This window comes from Ipomoea nil, unplaced genomic scaffold (assembly GCF_001879475.1).
Source record: "Ipomoea nil cultivar Tokyo-kokei standard unplaced genomic scaffold, Asagao_1.1 scaffold2647, whole genome shotgun sequence".
Classification (NCBI taxonomy): domain Eukaryota; kingdom Viridiplantae; phylum Streptophyta; class Magnoliopsida; order Solanales; family Convolvulaceae; genus Ipomoea; species Ipomoea nil.
In genome coordinates, this window is record NW_017619075.1 from 478,543 (window position 1) to 496,331 (window position 17,789).

Sequence of the window (17,789 nt, forward strand, 5' to 3'; positions counted from 1 at the left end):
CCAAGGAGACCCGAAGTCAATTCGTTTTCCTTTCAGGGGAGAACGACCCATGATGGACTTGTGAAGGTAAGAAAGAAGGGAGGAGGCCATTTATAGGTGCCAAGTTTAGACAGAAGAATCCAAACGGCCCCGCGAGATCCGGAGAGGATGGCTGAGGATCCGGACGTTACAAAAGGCTATTCAAGGCGTGGATACGGTGATTGAAGGAGATGGACAGTTACTACTTTTCCAAACCTAGGCTAGCATACCGGGTATGAAAAAGTGAGGGACTAGTTGATGGGGTAAGGACCCCGGCCCAAGAGATAGGGGCCCAAAGGAAATGGTTCGAGACAGGAGAAGTGGGCCAGCGTCCGAGGAGCCCGAAGAGCAATTGGGCCGAGTCCTGGAGTCGGCCCAGGCCCAGGCACGGGGCCCGGTTCAGAACTGCTAAAGAGGAGCCCAGTAGGAACTTAGGCTGAGACGAGGAGTCGACCAAGGCCCAAGCCCAGGGAAAGACTCGGTTCGAGGAGCCGTTGAGAGCATTGAAGAGGCTCGTTTAAAAGGGAGCCGTTGGGGCATTAAAGGCAGGACTCGGTCAAGCTGTTACAAGCCTGGAAGAGCCGTTGGCCGACCGAGTAATGGCGTCCAACGGCTCCATATCTTGATTAGTCTTGAAGTCGGCCATTAAGGGCCTTCAAGTCGGTAGAGGAGGAACCGCTATTTAAAGGCTCCTCCACTCTTGTAAAGACAGACGATTGAATACCCGGAGAGGGGAGAATACCAGAGAGATTCCGAGTACTAGCATTGTTTCCGAGATAGGCATACATTTTTATTGAAAGGTGTATCCTCCAGCCATAGGTTGTGTTGGACCTCCTTGGGCCCGAAAACCCAAAAACCATCATGGCGGTTAGCTGATAATAATAAATATTATTATTTATTATCTAATGGCCCTGTTTGGTAAATGACTGTTAGTTGATTGTGTTAATTAGAAGGTATAACTAGTTGATAATATCAGCTGATTGTAAAAAAAATGTTTGGTAAATTAGTTGATAGCTATTTGGTATAATTTCTTTTCTTAAAAAACTAATTGAAAAAGTTGTTTGGAATAGATTTTTGAATTTTAACATTTTGAAATTACAAAAAAAAAAAAAAAAAAAAAAAAAAAAAAAAAAAACTAATTAATCAAACACTTGTATTGATATTTTAACTAAATCAAACAATTAATAGTGCTTAAATAAGCCCAAAATTGCCTATAGATAACTCTTAAGTTTTTAACTTTTTATCCTGGCTGAGATTCATCTTGTGGAGAGATTTATTAAGATATGTCTGATGTGGTCGCGTGGATAACACTTGAGTACTTGTACTGATTTTACCACTGCACTGAGGTCTCCATGACAATGCATCGAAAGCGTCATCCTGGCTAAAGTTAGGACTCAAGATTGCAACCGAGCACCAATTTGAAGCATAGTTTCCATACCTTGTAATTATGATCGGGACCGAACACAACTCAACTAATTGACCGATTCAAGTTAAGATTGATAACTTGTATAGTCAATAGTCACAATGTATAAAACACTTTGAAAATTTTGAAATTTTATATAATTGAGACATATCCCGTGATTTAGTGGTAGTATTCAGGTTTGAAGCGCGAATGTTTTATGATTGGGAAAATTTACCCCAACACAATTCAATTAATTGACCAATTCAGACTAATAGTCTATTTAGTCAATAATCACAATGTACAAAGCACTTTGAAAATTTTCAGATAGTTGAGACATATCCCGTGATTTATTCAACAATCTGGTCTTAGATAAGTGGTAGTGTTCAAGTTTGAAGCGTGAATGTTTTACGACACAATTCAACTAATTGACCAAATTCAGACTAATAGCCCATTTAGCCAATAGTGACAATGTACAAAGTACTTTGAGGAATTTCAGATAGTTGAGACATATCCCGTGATTTATTCAACAACCCAACAGTCTTAAATAGGTGGTAGTGTTCAGGTTTGAAGCGTGAATGTTTTATGATTGGGAGAATTCGTCCCGAACAACTAATTGACCAGTTCAAATTAATAGTCACTATGTGCAAACCAGTTTGAGAAATTTCAGAAGATTAAGACACATCTCGTGATTTATTCAACAACCAAGTCTTAGATAGGTGGGGGTGTTGGGGTTTGAAGTGGAAATCTTTTATGATTTGGAGAATTTGGTTGGTAGAGAGGGGGATGGAATACTAGAGCTCACAGTGTTGATTGTTCTCATCCAAAATGTATCTCCAGGCTCCAGCTGTTGAGAAGTCAAGGACAATGGTAGAGAGTAGACATATTCAGTTGAGGGACAGTGACCTACCACCCCACACATTAATAATACAATGGATCCAAGGAATCTCTCAATACAAGCAAAGTTTGCCTTTTCTAGTTTAAATTTAGCAATGTGCCAATCTGTCACAAGAACCCCTTTTCCTTTCTTTACTACTTTGCTTTGGTCCCAAATCTTCCCTCCTTTTCCACTTAAAATCCCATACACACTTCTCTAACCCCATCCCATCATCATGACACCTAAAATCTTTTCCTAATTCAAAGAAATATTGTTTTTATTAGCATTGCTTTTCTGGGTAAATCAAAACTTGATTCTTTAGTTAGTTCTTGTATTGTAGCACCAGTATTCAATGCTCTTCACTCCCTTATGGTTTCTTGATTAATTGCACTGCAATTGGCTCCACCAGACTCTTTCTGTGATCTCATTTCCTCCCCTCTGCCCTGTGGGGGTTTCTGAATCTGCTATAAATTAAATTACATTCAATGATGTTTGTGTCAATGTCTGAGTGAAGTATTATTCTCCCTTTTATGTGTAGCTTGGATCACTATTGCCTCTTTTATGCCCCCCCACAAACACCTCTTCTGAATTGTGGTTCATGGAGGTCACCACCACCAGTAGTGAAGTTCAGTCAAAGATGGAAGATTATCAAGTGTTGGAGCAGATTGGTAGGGGTGCTTTTGGAGCTGCATTTCTTGTTCATCACAAGCCTGAGAAAAAAAAGTATCATTTTCTTCTCATTCTTCTTTCTTTTTTCCCTTTTTTTTTGGCAATGAGCGAAACCAGCAGCCATTACCTGGTTGCCCATAACTGACTGGCTCAAATCAAGAAAGCGAATTTGTAACCTTTTGGTTACCAAGTCAACAGTCTGACTAACTTGGCTGGGGCCTAATTCTTGAATGGAACATTGAAAATTTGAATGTGCAGGTATGTGCTGAAGAAAATTCGCCTAACGAAACAGACAGAGAAGTTCAAGATCACAGCACACCAGGAGGTTAATCTTGCAAATTAAAACAAGTTTTCTTTAAAGAAAAAAAAAAAAAAAAAAAAAAAGGTTGGTTGTGATATTTTGAATTTGCAGATGAATTTGATAGCAAAGCTGGATAACCCTTACATTGTGGGATACAAGGATGGGTGGGTGGAAAAGGTAGAGAACTATAAAGCAGACATACTTTATCAGTTCATATGACATATTAGCAAACTAATTTATCAGACTGAGTTTTCTGAAAAATCCAGGAATCCTTTGTGTGCATTGTCACAAGTTACTGTGAAGGGGGTGACATGTGAGTTGCAAGAAACTCTTTCTTAAACCCATTTTTCATGGAAGACAAAGGTTATGTTTTTATATTTGTGTACTTAAAATATGCAGGGCTGAGATGATTAGGAAAGCAAGAGGAATGTTTTTCTCAGAAGAGGTAAGAAACCTTAGCTTAATGATCTGCATATAAAAAAAACAAATGAATGGTTAGCAGTTAGCAGTAGATGTTTAATGTTGTTTCTGCAGAGACTTTGCAAATGGCTGGCTCAGTTGCTGCTAGCCCTCGACTACCTTCACTCAAATCGCGTTCTTCACCGGGATCTTAAGGTAATGTTTAATTTTCTCTTGACATATTACGCGAAATGGACTAGTGTAGTTCCTGTTTTTTGACATTTCTGCGTTTTTGTTGGCTCCAGTGTTCCAACATTTTTCTCACCAAAGATGATGAAATCAGACTAGGTAAGGATAAGTTATCCACAACTGAACAGGCTTTAGAATAAATGGTTTTATGAGCTGATAAGGTATGGCCAACAGGTGATTTTGGACTGGCAAAGTTGCTCAACCAGGATGATCTTGCATCTTCTGTATGAATTTCTTCGACTTCTTTAAGAACTTGAAGCTTGTTTCTGTACTGATTATCCAAGTCTTATATGATTTAGATTGTGGGAACTCCGAATTACATGTGCCCGGAGCTTCTAGCCGATATACCTTATGGCTACAAATCAGATATATGGTCTCTAGGTAACCAACCATAATCTGGATTACCAGTTTCTTTAGAACAGCAAAAGATAACTTAAACAAAACTTTTGCAGGGTGTTGTATGTTTGAGATTGCTGCTCATCAGCCAGCGTTTCGAGCTCCGGTAAGTTTTGTTAGATTTTTCGGTTCCTGATTGTGTAAAATTAAACCAGGTTACAGATTGGGTTCTCTGGTGAATAAACAGGATATGATTGGACTAATCAACAAGATCAACAGATCCACCATTTCTCCACTCCCCACTGTATACTCCTCAGCACTGTAAGTTTTCTGCAAATTTTCTGCAGATTTTCTGCACAGGATTAACAGAAGTAAAATCACTATTGCATGTAACGTTTGCAGGAAGCGTTTGATCAAAAGCATGCTAAGGAAGAGCCCGGAACACAGACCCACGGTTAGTCCCCGGGGCTTCGTTTCCATTTCTTATCCACCATAGCAATTCAATGGACTAATCTGGTTGAAATTTAGGCTGCAGAGCTCTTAAGGCACCCACATTTGCAGCCATATCTGGCGCAGTGCCGCAATCTGCCTCCTGCGTTCGTTCCATTAAACCCCGAGAGCTCAAAGGCGAAACTGCCGCCTCTCAAACCTAACACCCACAAAACTGTGAAGGAAAGACAGGTAAAAGCCCTTGCAGAAAGAGTTCCCATTGTCACTGCTAATAAGAAGGTTGGTGAGCTGAAAAGGATTGCAGAAAGAAGAAGTTCTTCCCCGAATCCCAGGATCCAACGTTTTAATCCCGAACATAACAAGGAATCTGGTAAACAAATCTCCAAGAAGACGGATGAAAACTCGAGAATTGACAGTAAACCAGGTGGGAAAAATGGAAGCATGAATTCCAGAAGCTCAACAACAAGTACAGTGACTGATCATCAACCCGAAGCAGACGGAGAACTACAAGAGAAGAACTCCAAGCAAGTAGAAACCAAGAAAATGGAAAAGCTTAAACCCGGGATTCCAACTCCAAAAGAACCAGAAAAACAAGAGGCTCATCATAAGAGGACAGTAAGCGACATTTCAGTAACGAGTACTCTGAATTTTCTTCAGGGGAATAACATCAGAATAAAATGGAGTAACTTGAGCAATGAAAGAGCAGAAGCTCTGGAATCGCTTCTTGAACTGTGTGCAGACCTTCTTAAGCGTGAAAAGCTGGAGGAACTTGCAGGGGTGTTGAAACCATTCGGGGAAGATGCTGTTTCTTCCAGAGAAACAGCCATTTGGTTGACAAAGGGATTAATGAATCTTCAGAAAGATGGCGAGGGGGAAGATTGAATTGAAAGGCTTTTTAAGCTAAGATTTGTGCAGTTCGATCTGTGTATACTATGAGCGCTGCTTGTGCTAGTAACTTATTTTAATTCTTGTAAATAACATTGCCTGCATAATCAGCGTTTTAAACCCCCACTGCTATGTTGGCAAAAAAAAAAAAAAAAAAAAAAAAAGATTTGACTCAAGACTCGAGTATTTGTAGTCCAACTTGAGTATGTTCGTAGAAATTCATCATCCAACTAGTGAACTAACACACAATTGTACTCTGTATAACATTGCCCGCACAGACTTAGCTCAATAATTCAGTAGGTAATATTTGGGAGAAGACACTAAAATTCGAATCTCGGATTCATTAAGAAGCTAATTCATGTACATACAGGAGTCTATAAGTGGTGATAATGGTTTGAACGATCCCTATGTTTTCAACCATTGTCCATATGGTATTAGGTTGTTTTTTGCAACCAATATTATTGGAGTGGTTATGTCACGATTCATTTTAAGTTTTATTTTTCTCGTGTTATTTATTTTCATTGTGTGTATATATACACATATAAAACAATTTATTTAAAAAATAATTTAAATAATATTTTGTGTTAAATTTTTTAAAGTCAAATTTAATAATAACACGAATTCAAATTAAGTTAATCTCAAATAAGTTATAACTAAAATGATTTCATATATACCATCCTGGTAGATACACAATAAATACTAACAATAAATTACACAACCCATCACTTTTTTTTTTTTTTTTTGAAAGTCCACAACCCATCACTTTCATTAAAAAGAAATATAAATATTTATACCCGGACTTAACTCAATAATTTAGTAGGCATTATTTGAAAAAAGAAATCAAAAGTTCGAACCTACATTAATGGTTACATGCTCACACGTGACACGCTCAAGTTCAAACCTACATTAATGGTTACATGCTCACACGTGACACGCTCCCTCACGTGTGCAGTGGGTCGCCTACAAGTGCATGCTCACACGTGACACGCTCAAGTTCGAACCTACATTAATGGTTACATGCTCACACGTGACACGCTCCCTCACGTGTGCGGTGGGTCGCCTACAAGTGACGCTGGGATTCGAACCCATGACCTTAGGTCTGGCTCTGATACCAAATTGAAGTATGTGTTCCATCTCAACTAAAAGCCTAAGCTAATAGTTGGATTGCACATTAATGGTTATATGCTCACATCGACCACCGCATGGGGAGGCATCCTCATCGGTACAAAATGCTCAACCCGGGCAGCAACCCCAAGGTCCCCTGCCCGCACCTTCCATAACGGAAGTCAGCGGTAGTGTAGGAATTATGTCCAAAGTGGGCAGATGAGTCACCGTGTATGGACATGGGAGATTAATAATATGAAAATAAAGTGGTAATTTAAATCCCGATTTGCGGTTTGCCCCGGTGGGCAGATGAGTCGCCGTGTATGGTCATGGGAGATTAATAATATGAAAATAAAGTGATAATTTAAATCATGTTTTGCGGTTTGCACGAATAGAATTACTAGAAATTTCAATGCTTAACGAAAGTAATAAAACAGATAAGAGAGTTATATGAAAATAAAGTGATAATTTAAGAATTTGGCCTACTGGTTGACGTTTTGTGTTGAGAGTAGAAGAAGAATACAAAATATAATAGAAAAAGAGAGGTCAAACATCAATTTTAGGTTAAAAAAGTTAGTGATAATTTTGTCTCAAAGTTATTTTTTTTTTTTTTTTCTTCCTAAAAGAGTAAAATCCATGAAATTGAAATACCAATGGGGGCATGGGATTCTAATTCCATGAAAATGATGGAATTTTAATTCCACGGAATTGTAATTCCCTCAAACCAAATGCCTCGTTAATTGTTGTATTATACGGAATATATTTGTAAGGATTGACGGAATAAATAGTTCTCTTGGATTTTCCCCGTCTCTACACTCTATTCTCTATATTTACATTTTTGTATTTATTCTATCTCCAAAATATCATCTGCAAGTTCACCTCTTAGGAGTTAACAGACCAACGAGCACAATAAACTATAACAATATTGACTTTCTTGTGCGCAGTGTGTAAATGTCTAGCATCTATGGTTCATGTTCAGTTGAGTTACCATGATTTACATTCTCCCAAATGCTCTGTCGGGTCGGGGTGTGGGGGGCCCTTAGGGTTGGGGTTCTACCTTTTGGAAGAATATTGACTTTATTGTACTTGAAAGTTGAAACTCATCAATTCAATTATTGTTGAAATTTTTAGCTAAAAATGGCATTTTGAGTGATTATTTTGTGGTACAAATATATGTGGGATCCACTTCCGATTTGGGTCGGGTCAAAGTGGATTCGGGTTCTTCGTAGTGAGACGAAGAATTTGATATAATGTACGCTCAAAATGGGTAATAGGTGAATGAGAAATTGATTCTCAAAGTGAACCTATTTGAGAGAAGTCAAAAACTTAAGTTTAAATGCTAATTGGAAATTAGCATTTTAATAACTTTCGTTTGCACGAAAGTTGGTTGGAAGCTTAATTGAATTGGGATGCATTCGTGCTGTGATGATGCATGGACGAATGTATTAAGCCTTGGTAGGCTTAATTAGTGAAATGGAGTTTAGCTCCTCTCGTGTGAGCTCTCGTGCAGCACCAATTTGGTGCTTCTAGCACGAGTCAATGCTATATGCATTGATTCGTGCTACACCATTTCGGTGCTTGCGGACCACTCGAGCTTCCTCTGCTTCTTCTTTCTTCTCGTTGGGTTAAAACCTCAGGTTAGAAACCCGTATCTTGCTTTTATTTTTGTTCTTGGTTTCGGACCAAGTGGTAGGATTAATCTCGGATAGATTAAATCCTTGTACTAGTTTCGTACTAGTTGTGGTGGGATTAATTTCGTGGAAATTAAGTCCCGTATACTAGTTTCGTACTAGTTGTGGTGGGATTATTTTGATAAAATAAATCCCTATTTGGTTAATATATTTACGTTGTATATATATGTAATTTTGGTTTCGTACCAAAATTGGTTGGAATTAATTTTCTATAAATTAAATTCCATTTTTTTGGGACAAATATATTTTATATATATTTTGTGTATCAATTTATTCACCAATTTCCAACAATCTTAAAACCGACTAATTTCTTGGTGATTAAATCGATGGATTCCACGAGGGGTGGAACCGTGAATGTTGCTCGTGGTGCACATTCAATTGGTCGGATCGGCAACGTAGTTGCACTTTCCGGAACCCCGGTGAACTTTGGTTCGGAGACCGGTGGTGGCATCAAAGGGTATATCCCTACGATGAAGGTACATGGGACGGTACCTTGTGGATTGGTCGAAAGACCATGGAAATTCAAGATGTTGAATTTCGAAGGGTTGCAACTTAAAACGTTGTACAACCTTGTAATTCTCGGCATGTCATTGTTTTTGACCGAGATGGTTCCTAGTGAAAAGGAACACGAGTCTAACGCTCAAACCGTTAGCATAGTGAGAATTTGGAAATATTTGGTTTTCCTATGCCTAAACTATGTTTTGAATGGTTTGTGTGACTCGTTGTGGGAATCTTTAGACCTAAAGTATAAGAGTGATGACGCTAAGGCAAAAATGTTTGTCGTTAGCCGATTACTTGAATACAAGATGGTGGATTCCGGGATCGTCCTAAGTCAAGTTGACGAAGGAATGATCGTGAGTGAAGCCTTTCAAGTGGAACCTAGTATCCATTTGTTGCCTTTGGGCAGAAGGGACTTCAAGAAGCAATTCTACGGAAGATGCTTCAATTGTGGCATTATGGGCCACAAGTGGGCTGATTGTAAAGCACTTAAGAGGAAGAATTGTAATTCTGAATCTAACGTGGTGCGGTTCAATCAGAATGAGTCCGAAATCATCCTCTCAGCAATGGTGACCGAGGTAAACCTGGTTGGTTCGAACCAAACGGAATGGTTCATTGATACGGGTGCGACCCGACATATGTGTTCCAACCGTAAGTTGTTTACTACCTTCGAGACGACTAATTGTGGGAAGGTATGGATGGGAAACTCTGCTCAGTCTACTGTGGTAGGCATGGGCAAAGTAATTCTCAGAATGACCTCTGGGAAAGAGCTGACTCTGAACAACGTCTTGTACGTACCGGAGCTACGAAAGAACTTAGTTTCTGGTTCATTGTGGAACAAGAATGCCTTCCGGTTAGTGTTTGAGTCAGAGAAGGTTGTTTTGTCGAAATCAGGAACGTACGTAGGCAAGGGTTATGTGCTAGAAGGGCTTTTTAAGCTCGATGCAATAACTGCGATTAATAAGAGTATTATTAATTCAGCCTATTTACTTGAGTCTTCGTGTTTGTGGCACGGTAGACTGGGTCACGTTAATTTGAATTTTATACGTAGATTAATTAACTTGGACCATATTCCTGCATTTCAAGTTGATAAGCACAAATGTGAGATTTGTGTTGAGGCAAAACAAACGAGAATTCCTTTTAAATCGATTGAAAGGAAAACGGAACAACTTGAGTTGGTTCATAGCGATGTATGTGATTTTAGATCAATACAATCGCGCGGTGGTAATAAATATTTTATCACGTTTATCGACGATAGTACACGATACTGCTATGTGTTTTTGCTTAAGAGCAAAGATGAAGCCGTTGATAAATTCATTCTTTATAAGAATGAAGTGGAAAACCAACTTAATCGGAGGATTAAGAAGGTTAGAAGCGATCGAGGTGGTGAGTACGAAACACCTATTGGTGACCTCTGTGCAAGTGTAGGTATCATACACGAGCATACGGCACCTTACGCACCTCAATCGAACGGTGTTGCCGAACGTAAAAATCGCACATTGAAAGAAATGATGAATGCGATGTTGATAAGTTCGGGCCTACCTCAAAGTATGTGGGGTGAGGCGATTTTGACAAGTAACTACCTTTTAAATAAGGTTCCCCGCAAGAAGCTCGATAAGACTCCTTATGAGTTGTGGAACGGTAGGAAACCTTCCTACCAGTACCTGAAAGTGTGGGGGTGTCTTACCAAAGTTTTGGTGCCAACACCTAAAAAAATAAAGATAGGTCCTAAGAAGGTGGACTGTATCTTTATTGGTTATGCACATAACAGTAGTGCGTATCGGTTCTTAGTACACGAGTCCCATAATCCGGACGTACATAAGAACACGATAATTGAATCGAGGAATGCATCGTTCTTTGAAGATGTATTTCCGTGTAGGTCCAGTGAGGGACCTAGTACGTCGAAACGAACATTCGACGAGGCTGTGGATAACGGCAGTGGAGGGTCTGAAATAGAACCCGAGCTCGAAGCTAGACGTAGCAAGTGAGTTAGGATTGAAAAATCCTTTGGTCCAGATTTTCTGATGTACATGTTAGAATATGATACGCATATTCTAACTTGTTTACTAGAAAATGAACCGGATTTTCTGACATGTTTGTTAGAAAACGAGCATCAAACGTATGTAGAAGCTGTGACTTCTACGGAAGGAACAATGTGGAAAGAGGCTATAAAGAGTGAAGTGGATTCTATCCTACAGAATCACACTTGGGAACTGGTTGATCTTCCTCCGGGTAGTAAGCCCTTGGGATCCAAGTGGGTCTTTAGACGGAAGTTAAAACCTTATGGTTCCATTGAGAAGTATAAGGCTAGGCTTGTAATTAAGGGTTACAGGCAACGCGAGGGCCTTGATTACTTTGACACGTATTCTCCCGTAACGAGAATAAATTCCATAAGGATGATACTTGCCATAGCCGCACTGCGAAATTTGGAAGTACATCAAATGGATGTGAAAACAACTTTCTTGAATGGTGAGTTAGATGAAGAAATCTATATGGAACAACCTGAGGGTTTTGCGGTTCCAGGCCAAGAAAAGAAAGTCTGTAAATTGGTTAAATCGTTATATGGTTTAAAACAAGCGCCTAAGCAGTGGCACGAGAAGTTTGACCATGCGATGTTAACCAATGGGTTCAATATAAACGAAAGTGACAAGTGTGTCTACGTTAAGGAAACGATAGACGGTTATGTCATTCTTTGTTTATATGTGGATGATATACTCATCGTGGGTAGTAACGATCGAATGATCAAATCTACCAAGGACATGTTAAATTCGAGATTTGACATGAAGGATATGGGTTTGGCAGATTTAATCCTTGGGATTAGAATCGTGAGAAGACCTGATGGTCTCGTGTTAAGCCAATCTCATTATGTTGATAAAATCCTTGCAAAGTTTAACAAGGACGATTATCAAGTGGCTAGGACTCCATTAGATACTAGCGTTCATCTATCCAAAAATCGCGGAAAGTGTATCTCTTAAGTAGAATACGCTAGGATTATTGGAAGTTTGATGTATCTAATGAGCTGTACCAAGCCTGATATTGCCTTTGCGGTTAGCAAACTCAGTAGATATACGAGTAACCCTAGTGATGCGCACTGGAAGGCAATAATGAGAGTTATGAGATACTTTAGGTATACTCGTGACTGGGGACTGCACTATACACGATATCCTGCTGTACTTGAAGGGTATAGCGACGCTAACTGGATATCGGATATGAAGGACTCTAAGTCCACGAGTGGCTACGTGTTTACGTTAGCCGGTGCAGCCGTTTCTTGGAAATCCTCGAAACAAACCTTGATAGCTAGATCCACGATGGAATCTGAGCTGATAGCCTTAGACAAATGTTGTGAAGAGGCTGAATGGCTACGCCATTTGTGGAGGACATTCCTTGTTGGGATAGACCTGTACCTCCAATTAGTGTGCATTGTGATAATCAAGCAACAATTGGGAGAGTACAAAGTCATATGTATAATGGTAAGTCTAGACATATACGTCGAAGACATAATACCATTAAACAACTACTCACAACAGGTGTTGTCTCTGTTGACTATGTGAAGTCAAAGGACAATATAGCGGATCCGCTAACCAAAGGGTTGAGCAAAGATGTTGTTGAGAAGTTGGCACGAGGAATGGGTTTGAAGCCCATGGAATAAAAGTTCTATAGTGGACACCCAACCTAGCTGGCACTTAGGTTCAATGGGACAACTAAATTATGGAACGAAGCGTGTCACTGTGGGGGTCTCGGACCCCCTACCATTCCTCGTTAGAACAGTGACTCCCGCACGAGGCTAGCATGTTGATGCTTTAATGATTCGAATGTCGGTTGACATGTGTGAGTATGCGGGATACTCGATAAAGAATCACCTATGTTAGAGAGATGTGGGGTCGCTTCAAAGGAGAATTGATGGGCTCAATTCTTTAGCAACTCTCGCAGAACCAGGAAAGTGACCCATGACCAAAACGGGCACACCCATGAGAACAGGACAAAGGTTGGAAGGTTCCTGTGTGGGATATGTCATCGTCTACACAAACGGCAGTTGGTTCAAAGACATCAAGTTCTACCATACAGCCAGTAGAGTAAACATATTTTCACAAGGCAAGGTTCAAAGGGTAACACCTACCTATGCTATGCAGGGATCGACCGTTGAGCACGTTCGTGTCGATTTTTCCTCGTCCCGAAAATCAATTTTCATTCATGTGGGGGACTGTTGGAATTTTTAGCTAAAAATGGCATTTTGAGTGATTATTTTGTGGTACAAATATATGTGGGATCCACTTCCGATTTGGGTCGGGTCAAAGTGGATTCGGGTTCTTCGTAGTGAGACGAAGAATTTGATATAATGTACGCTCAAAATGGGTAATAGGTGAATGAGAAATTGATTCTCAAAGTGAACCTATTTGAGAGAAGTCAAAAACTTAAGTTTAAATGTTAATTGGAAATTAGCATTTTAATAACTTTCGTTTGCACGAAAGTTGGTTGGAAGCTTAAGTGTAATTAAGCTTGAAAAGCTTAATTGAATTGGGATGCATTCGTGCTGTGATGATGCATGGACGAATGTATTAAGCCTTGGTAGGCTTAATTAGTGAAATGGAGTTTAGCTCCTCTCGTGTGAGCTCTCGTGCAGCACCAATTTGGTGCTTCTAGCACGAGTCAATGCTATATGCATTGATTCGTGCTACACCATTTCGGTGCTTGCGGACCACTCGGGCTTCCTCTGCTTCTTCTTTCTTCTCGTTGGGTTAAAACCTCAGGTTAGAAACCTGTATCTTGCTTTTATTTTTGTTCTTGGTTTCGGACCAAGTGGTAGGATTAATCTTGGATAGATTAAATCCTTGTACTAGTTTCGTACTAGTTGTGGTGGGATTAATTTCGTGGAAATTAAGTCCCGTATACTAGTTTCGTACTAGTTGTGGTGGGATTATTTTGATAAAATAAATCCCTATTTGGTTAATATATTTACGTTGTATATATATGTAATTTTGGTTTCGTACCAAAATTGGTTGGAATTAATTTTCTATAAATTAAATTCCATTTTTTTGGGACAAATATATTTTATATATATTTTGTGTATCGATTTATTCACCAATTTCCAACAATTATTACTAACATCATCTCAATTGAACACATTGCACAAGATCTTTATAGTATAATTTATCTCTCATGTGTGATTTACAAATTATTACACATGAACATGGTTTACTCGATGCATATTTTAAAATAATAATTACATATTTTCTTGGTTCAGAAAAATATTTCTTGTTTACAAAGGCTAATAATTTCTAAATATTATGAAAAATAAAAAGAAAACCTTACAAAATGTTTGGTTTACGAAATATGTCCGAAATGAAATGACTTTTTAGAAATAGATTTATTCCGTTGTTTGTTAATACTTTTTGTTCTCGGAAAGAGATATTCCCTTAAAAAGGAAATAGCTATTCCAAAACCCTTGGTATTAGGTTATTTATGAGTTTTCAGGAATAGCCTTGTATATGTCTTTTAAAAACATATTATATTTATATTTTTTAAAATCAACCAAATACTAAAACAACATTGCAAAAGTCTATTCCTTCAACAAACCAAATAATATATACAATTCATGTCCTATTCCACTGTACTAAAAATACAAAAAAAAAAAAAAAAAAAATCAAATAGGCCCTTCAACTTTATAAGAACGTGCAATTAGGTCTCTAAACTTTTGAAAAATGTAATTAAACACTCTAACTTATTAAAATAGATCAAATAAGCCATTTTATTGGTAACCCACAAGATGTCGTTGACCGTCATTAGCCATCGTTGGGAAAAAATCAACAATGGGCGACTGATGAATGACTGCCGATCGCATTCTTCAAAGAAGGTGACAATTGTCGCCTTCTTTGGCGAAGAAGATGAATAGTTGGTCGCTTTCTCTGTGGAGAAGGCAACCCATATGATCACATTCTCCGGCGAACACTAGTCACCTTCTTAGAAGGCTAGCAAGTGGTGGCCAGAGAAGGCGACAACCGTCACCTTCTCAACTTGAGAAGGCTAAATCGCTTTGCCTTCTCTGTGGAGAAGGCGGACAAGTAGTCATCGGAAAAGACAACCTAGTGATCACACTCTCACATTGAGAAGGTTGGATCGTCTTCTCACCACCGAAGAAGGCAAGTGACTGGCCACTGTTCAAAGTTGCTGGTATTAATCTTCGGAGCATCACTAGAGTAGGTTTATGTGTCATCGGACAGTCACACAACTTTAATGACCTACTATTACAGGTTACTAATAGATTTTTAGGTTTCAATGCATCAAAATAGTATGTTTATAGATTTAATTACACTTTTTAAAAGTTTAAGAATATAATTAATTTTTTAAATAAAATTTAGAGGCTTATTTGACTATTTTCTCACCCAAATATTTGTGTTTTTTTTAAAAATGGCGTTGGACAAGGAAGCTTTGAACAAAAACAAAAGTCTCCGCCGCCGGGAGAGCAAATTTTGACCGCTTGTTATTCACCCACCGTCACGGACAGAACCTGACCGGCCAACCCCAACCCTAACCTTCGACACCTTTCTCGAACTCTCTCCCTACATTTTTATACCCAAAAACACAAAACTCAAAACTCAAATCTCAATTCACAAATCGCCATCGACAATCGAGATGGCCTCCCGACTCATCTCCCGCTTCGCCTCTAGTCTCACCCGCTCCGCAGCCACCACTAACGCCGCCGTCATCCCCTGTACCATCCACCACTTCAGCGCCACCTCCACCGCCGCCTCTAGTTTAATCAAATCTCATCCCTTAATCTCCCTCCTCCAATTTCAATCCCATCCCCCCATCCCCCCCTCCCGTCTACTCCCCTATAGCACCCTAACTCTCCGATCCTTCTCCACCGTAACCCGCCCTAGCCGTCCCCACCGCTCAGCCCGGCCGGACATCGGCGCCCGCGCCAGGCAGATGCAGACGCGGCGTCTCTGGACCTACGCTCTAACCTTCAGCTGCGTTGCGGGATTCATTATCATCGTGCTCAACCAGTTCCAAGACCAGCTCGTCTTCTACGTCACCCCGAGCGATGCGATTTCGAAATACACTGAGAATCCCACCAAGGCCAAGTTTAGGCTCGGCGGGCTGGTCTTGGAGGGCAGTGTAGCGCAGATGGCTTCGTCGCCGGAGATGGAGTTCGTGATCACCGACTTAATCACGGACATGTTGGTCAAATTCGAGGGTTCGTTGCCGGATCTTTTCCGGGAAGGCCACTCCGTGGTGGTGGAGGGGTTTATAAAGCCGTTCACGGAGGAGATGAAGAAGACGAATGAGGTGATTTTGAAGGAGAACAACAAGTTTATGATCACAGAGAAGGCCAGACGTGGAGAGTGCTATTTTGAAGCTACAGAAGTTCTGGCTAAGCACGACGAGAAGTATATGCCTCAAGAAGTCGCCGCTGCGCTGGAGAAGAACAAGAAGATCCTGGAACAGCAACGAATTGAGGAAAGCGGCAATGAAACTGCCATAGCCAAGCCATAGGTCTGATCTTTTTCTTAACATATGAATTCTTTTGAAATTGATGGAACACGCATACGTTTTAGCTTGATTGATTATACAATTCTTTCGGATTAGATTGAGTTAACTCAGGAAAGAGATATAGGCAAATTTGATGAGCCAACTTAGATTTGTTGTTGTGCCATTTTTATCTTTATTCTATTGCCCCAAGGTTGTGGGTTCCAAACTGATTTTGGCATAGTAGTTAATAAATGTTATAAATGAATTATCATTCTGGGTAGTGCTTATTATTCTTGATGAAATGGATGTACTAGTGGCTATAATCATCCTCCAAAGAGTTGAACAAAAAATATAAACTTTTTAGCACTTGACGATATTAAGGAAGGAGATTGATGGTGAATCTTCTATGAGGCTTTTTCCAGATTGATCTTGAAGATCACTTTGTTTGTGCAGGGTGTCAGTTAAATAGTCTGTAAGGGTGTCAGTAGTATTAGCATTGCTACTGGTAGAGTGGTAGAAATGTACATGCTATAAAAGAAACCTTGTACTGGTTTTTGAGATGCACTTTGCAGGTGTAGATGGTAGTAGCCAGTAGGCCTGTTTATACAGGATGCGACTTTAGAAGATAGTGATGTTGCTTTACTCGTATTTATGAAGAAAAATGTGTGCGTGTGCAAATGATCCATGACAATCGTTGTCTTCGGAATCTTAGAGGATAAGGTTGTGTCTTGCTGGAAGATGAACCCCTTTCATTTTTATGTGGCAGGGTTTAATTTGTTTATGGTGCTCATGGTTGAAAATACAGGAAAATAGAAGGAAGCAAGAAATCGGTAGGCATTGCATTCTACAAGAATATAGTATAGACCAAATAGAGACAAGGCAGAAGCAACAAAAGGGGTGGGTGTTTTCTGAATTGTGAGGCAACAAGTTAATAGCTGAGCCGCTGAGGTATATCCATTTTTGAACCCAAATTCTCCATTTTTATGCGGTGATATAGTTAGTGGAAGAAGTTGCTGTGTCAAGTTTCGTGTTGGGGAAACTGTTTTGATTGTAATTGGACACATACATGATAGAACCAGGAAGGAGTAATAAACTTTTCTACTTGAGACCTAGTTACAAAATTCAGAGTTTTTGTCACCGCAGTTCACTTTAGTTAGCCCAAATTTGGGTGGGGTTAAGGGAAGAATCCGAATGGGGTAAGGTTGATACCCTTGTTTAAGAATCTTGGCCGGTGATGAAATGGTGTAGCCATTTATCACTTTGCTTTGCAGTACTAAATAATAGTCAGGGATATAGTTGTTCAGGAGAAGATGAAAGGAGAAAAAGCATAGGATAGGTGAAGGTTGAAGAGTGAGGTAAAGACCTGTGAGGTTTAGGTGAATCAAGAGAGAATGGAATTGATGTTGTTGGCAAAGGCTTAAACTGTGATAAAAAGAGAAGATG

The 17,789-nt window shown here is 39.6% G+C and overlaps 2 protein-coding genes across 3 annotated transcripts; both read left to right on the top strand.

The window, feature by feature from the left end:
• The first annotated feature begins 2,368 nt into the window (after positions 1–2,368).
• On the top strand, positions 2,369–5,720 carry LOC109154524 (serine/threonine-protein kinase Nek6-like). Of its 2 annotated transcripts, XM_019302286.1 has the most exons (14): positions 2,369–2,592; positions 2,833–3,017; positions 3,222–3,288; positions 3,376–3,441; positions 3,531–3,577; positions 3,664–3,709; positions 3,799–3,879; positions 3,969–4,011; positions 4,087–4,136; positions 4,212–4,293; positions 4,365–4,414; positions 4,496–4,569; positions 4,651–4,702; positions 4,777–5,720. In XM_019302286.1, exons 2-14 carry the CDS (start codon positions 2,893–2,895, stop codon positions 5,578–5,580), a joined length of 1,587 nt encoding a protein of 528 aa, XP_019157831.1. In that variant the 5' UTR covers positions 2,369–2,592; positions 2,833–2,892; the 3' UTR covers positions 5,581–5,720. The 2 variants fall into 2 exon arrangements, with proteins under 2 accessions (XP_019157831.1, XP_019157830.1); XM_019302285.1 differs by having other exon boundaries at positions 2,369–3,017.
• Positions 5,721–15,334: 9,614 nt separating this feature from the next.
• On the top strand, positions 15,335–17,447 carry LOC109154525 (cytochrome c-type biogenesis protein CcmE). Its single transcript, XM_019302287.1, has 2 exons — positions 15,335–17,066; positions 17,152–17,447. The coding sequence occupies exon 1, from the start codon at positions 15,507–15,509 to the stop codon at positions 16,368–16,370; it is 864 nt and encodes a 287-aa protein (XP_019157832.1). The 5' UTR covers positions 15,335–15,506; the 3' UTR covers positions 16,371–17,066; positions 17,152–17,447.
• The last annotated feature ends 342 nt before the right edge of the window (positions 17,448–17,789 follow it).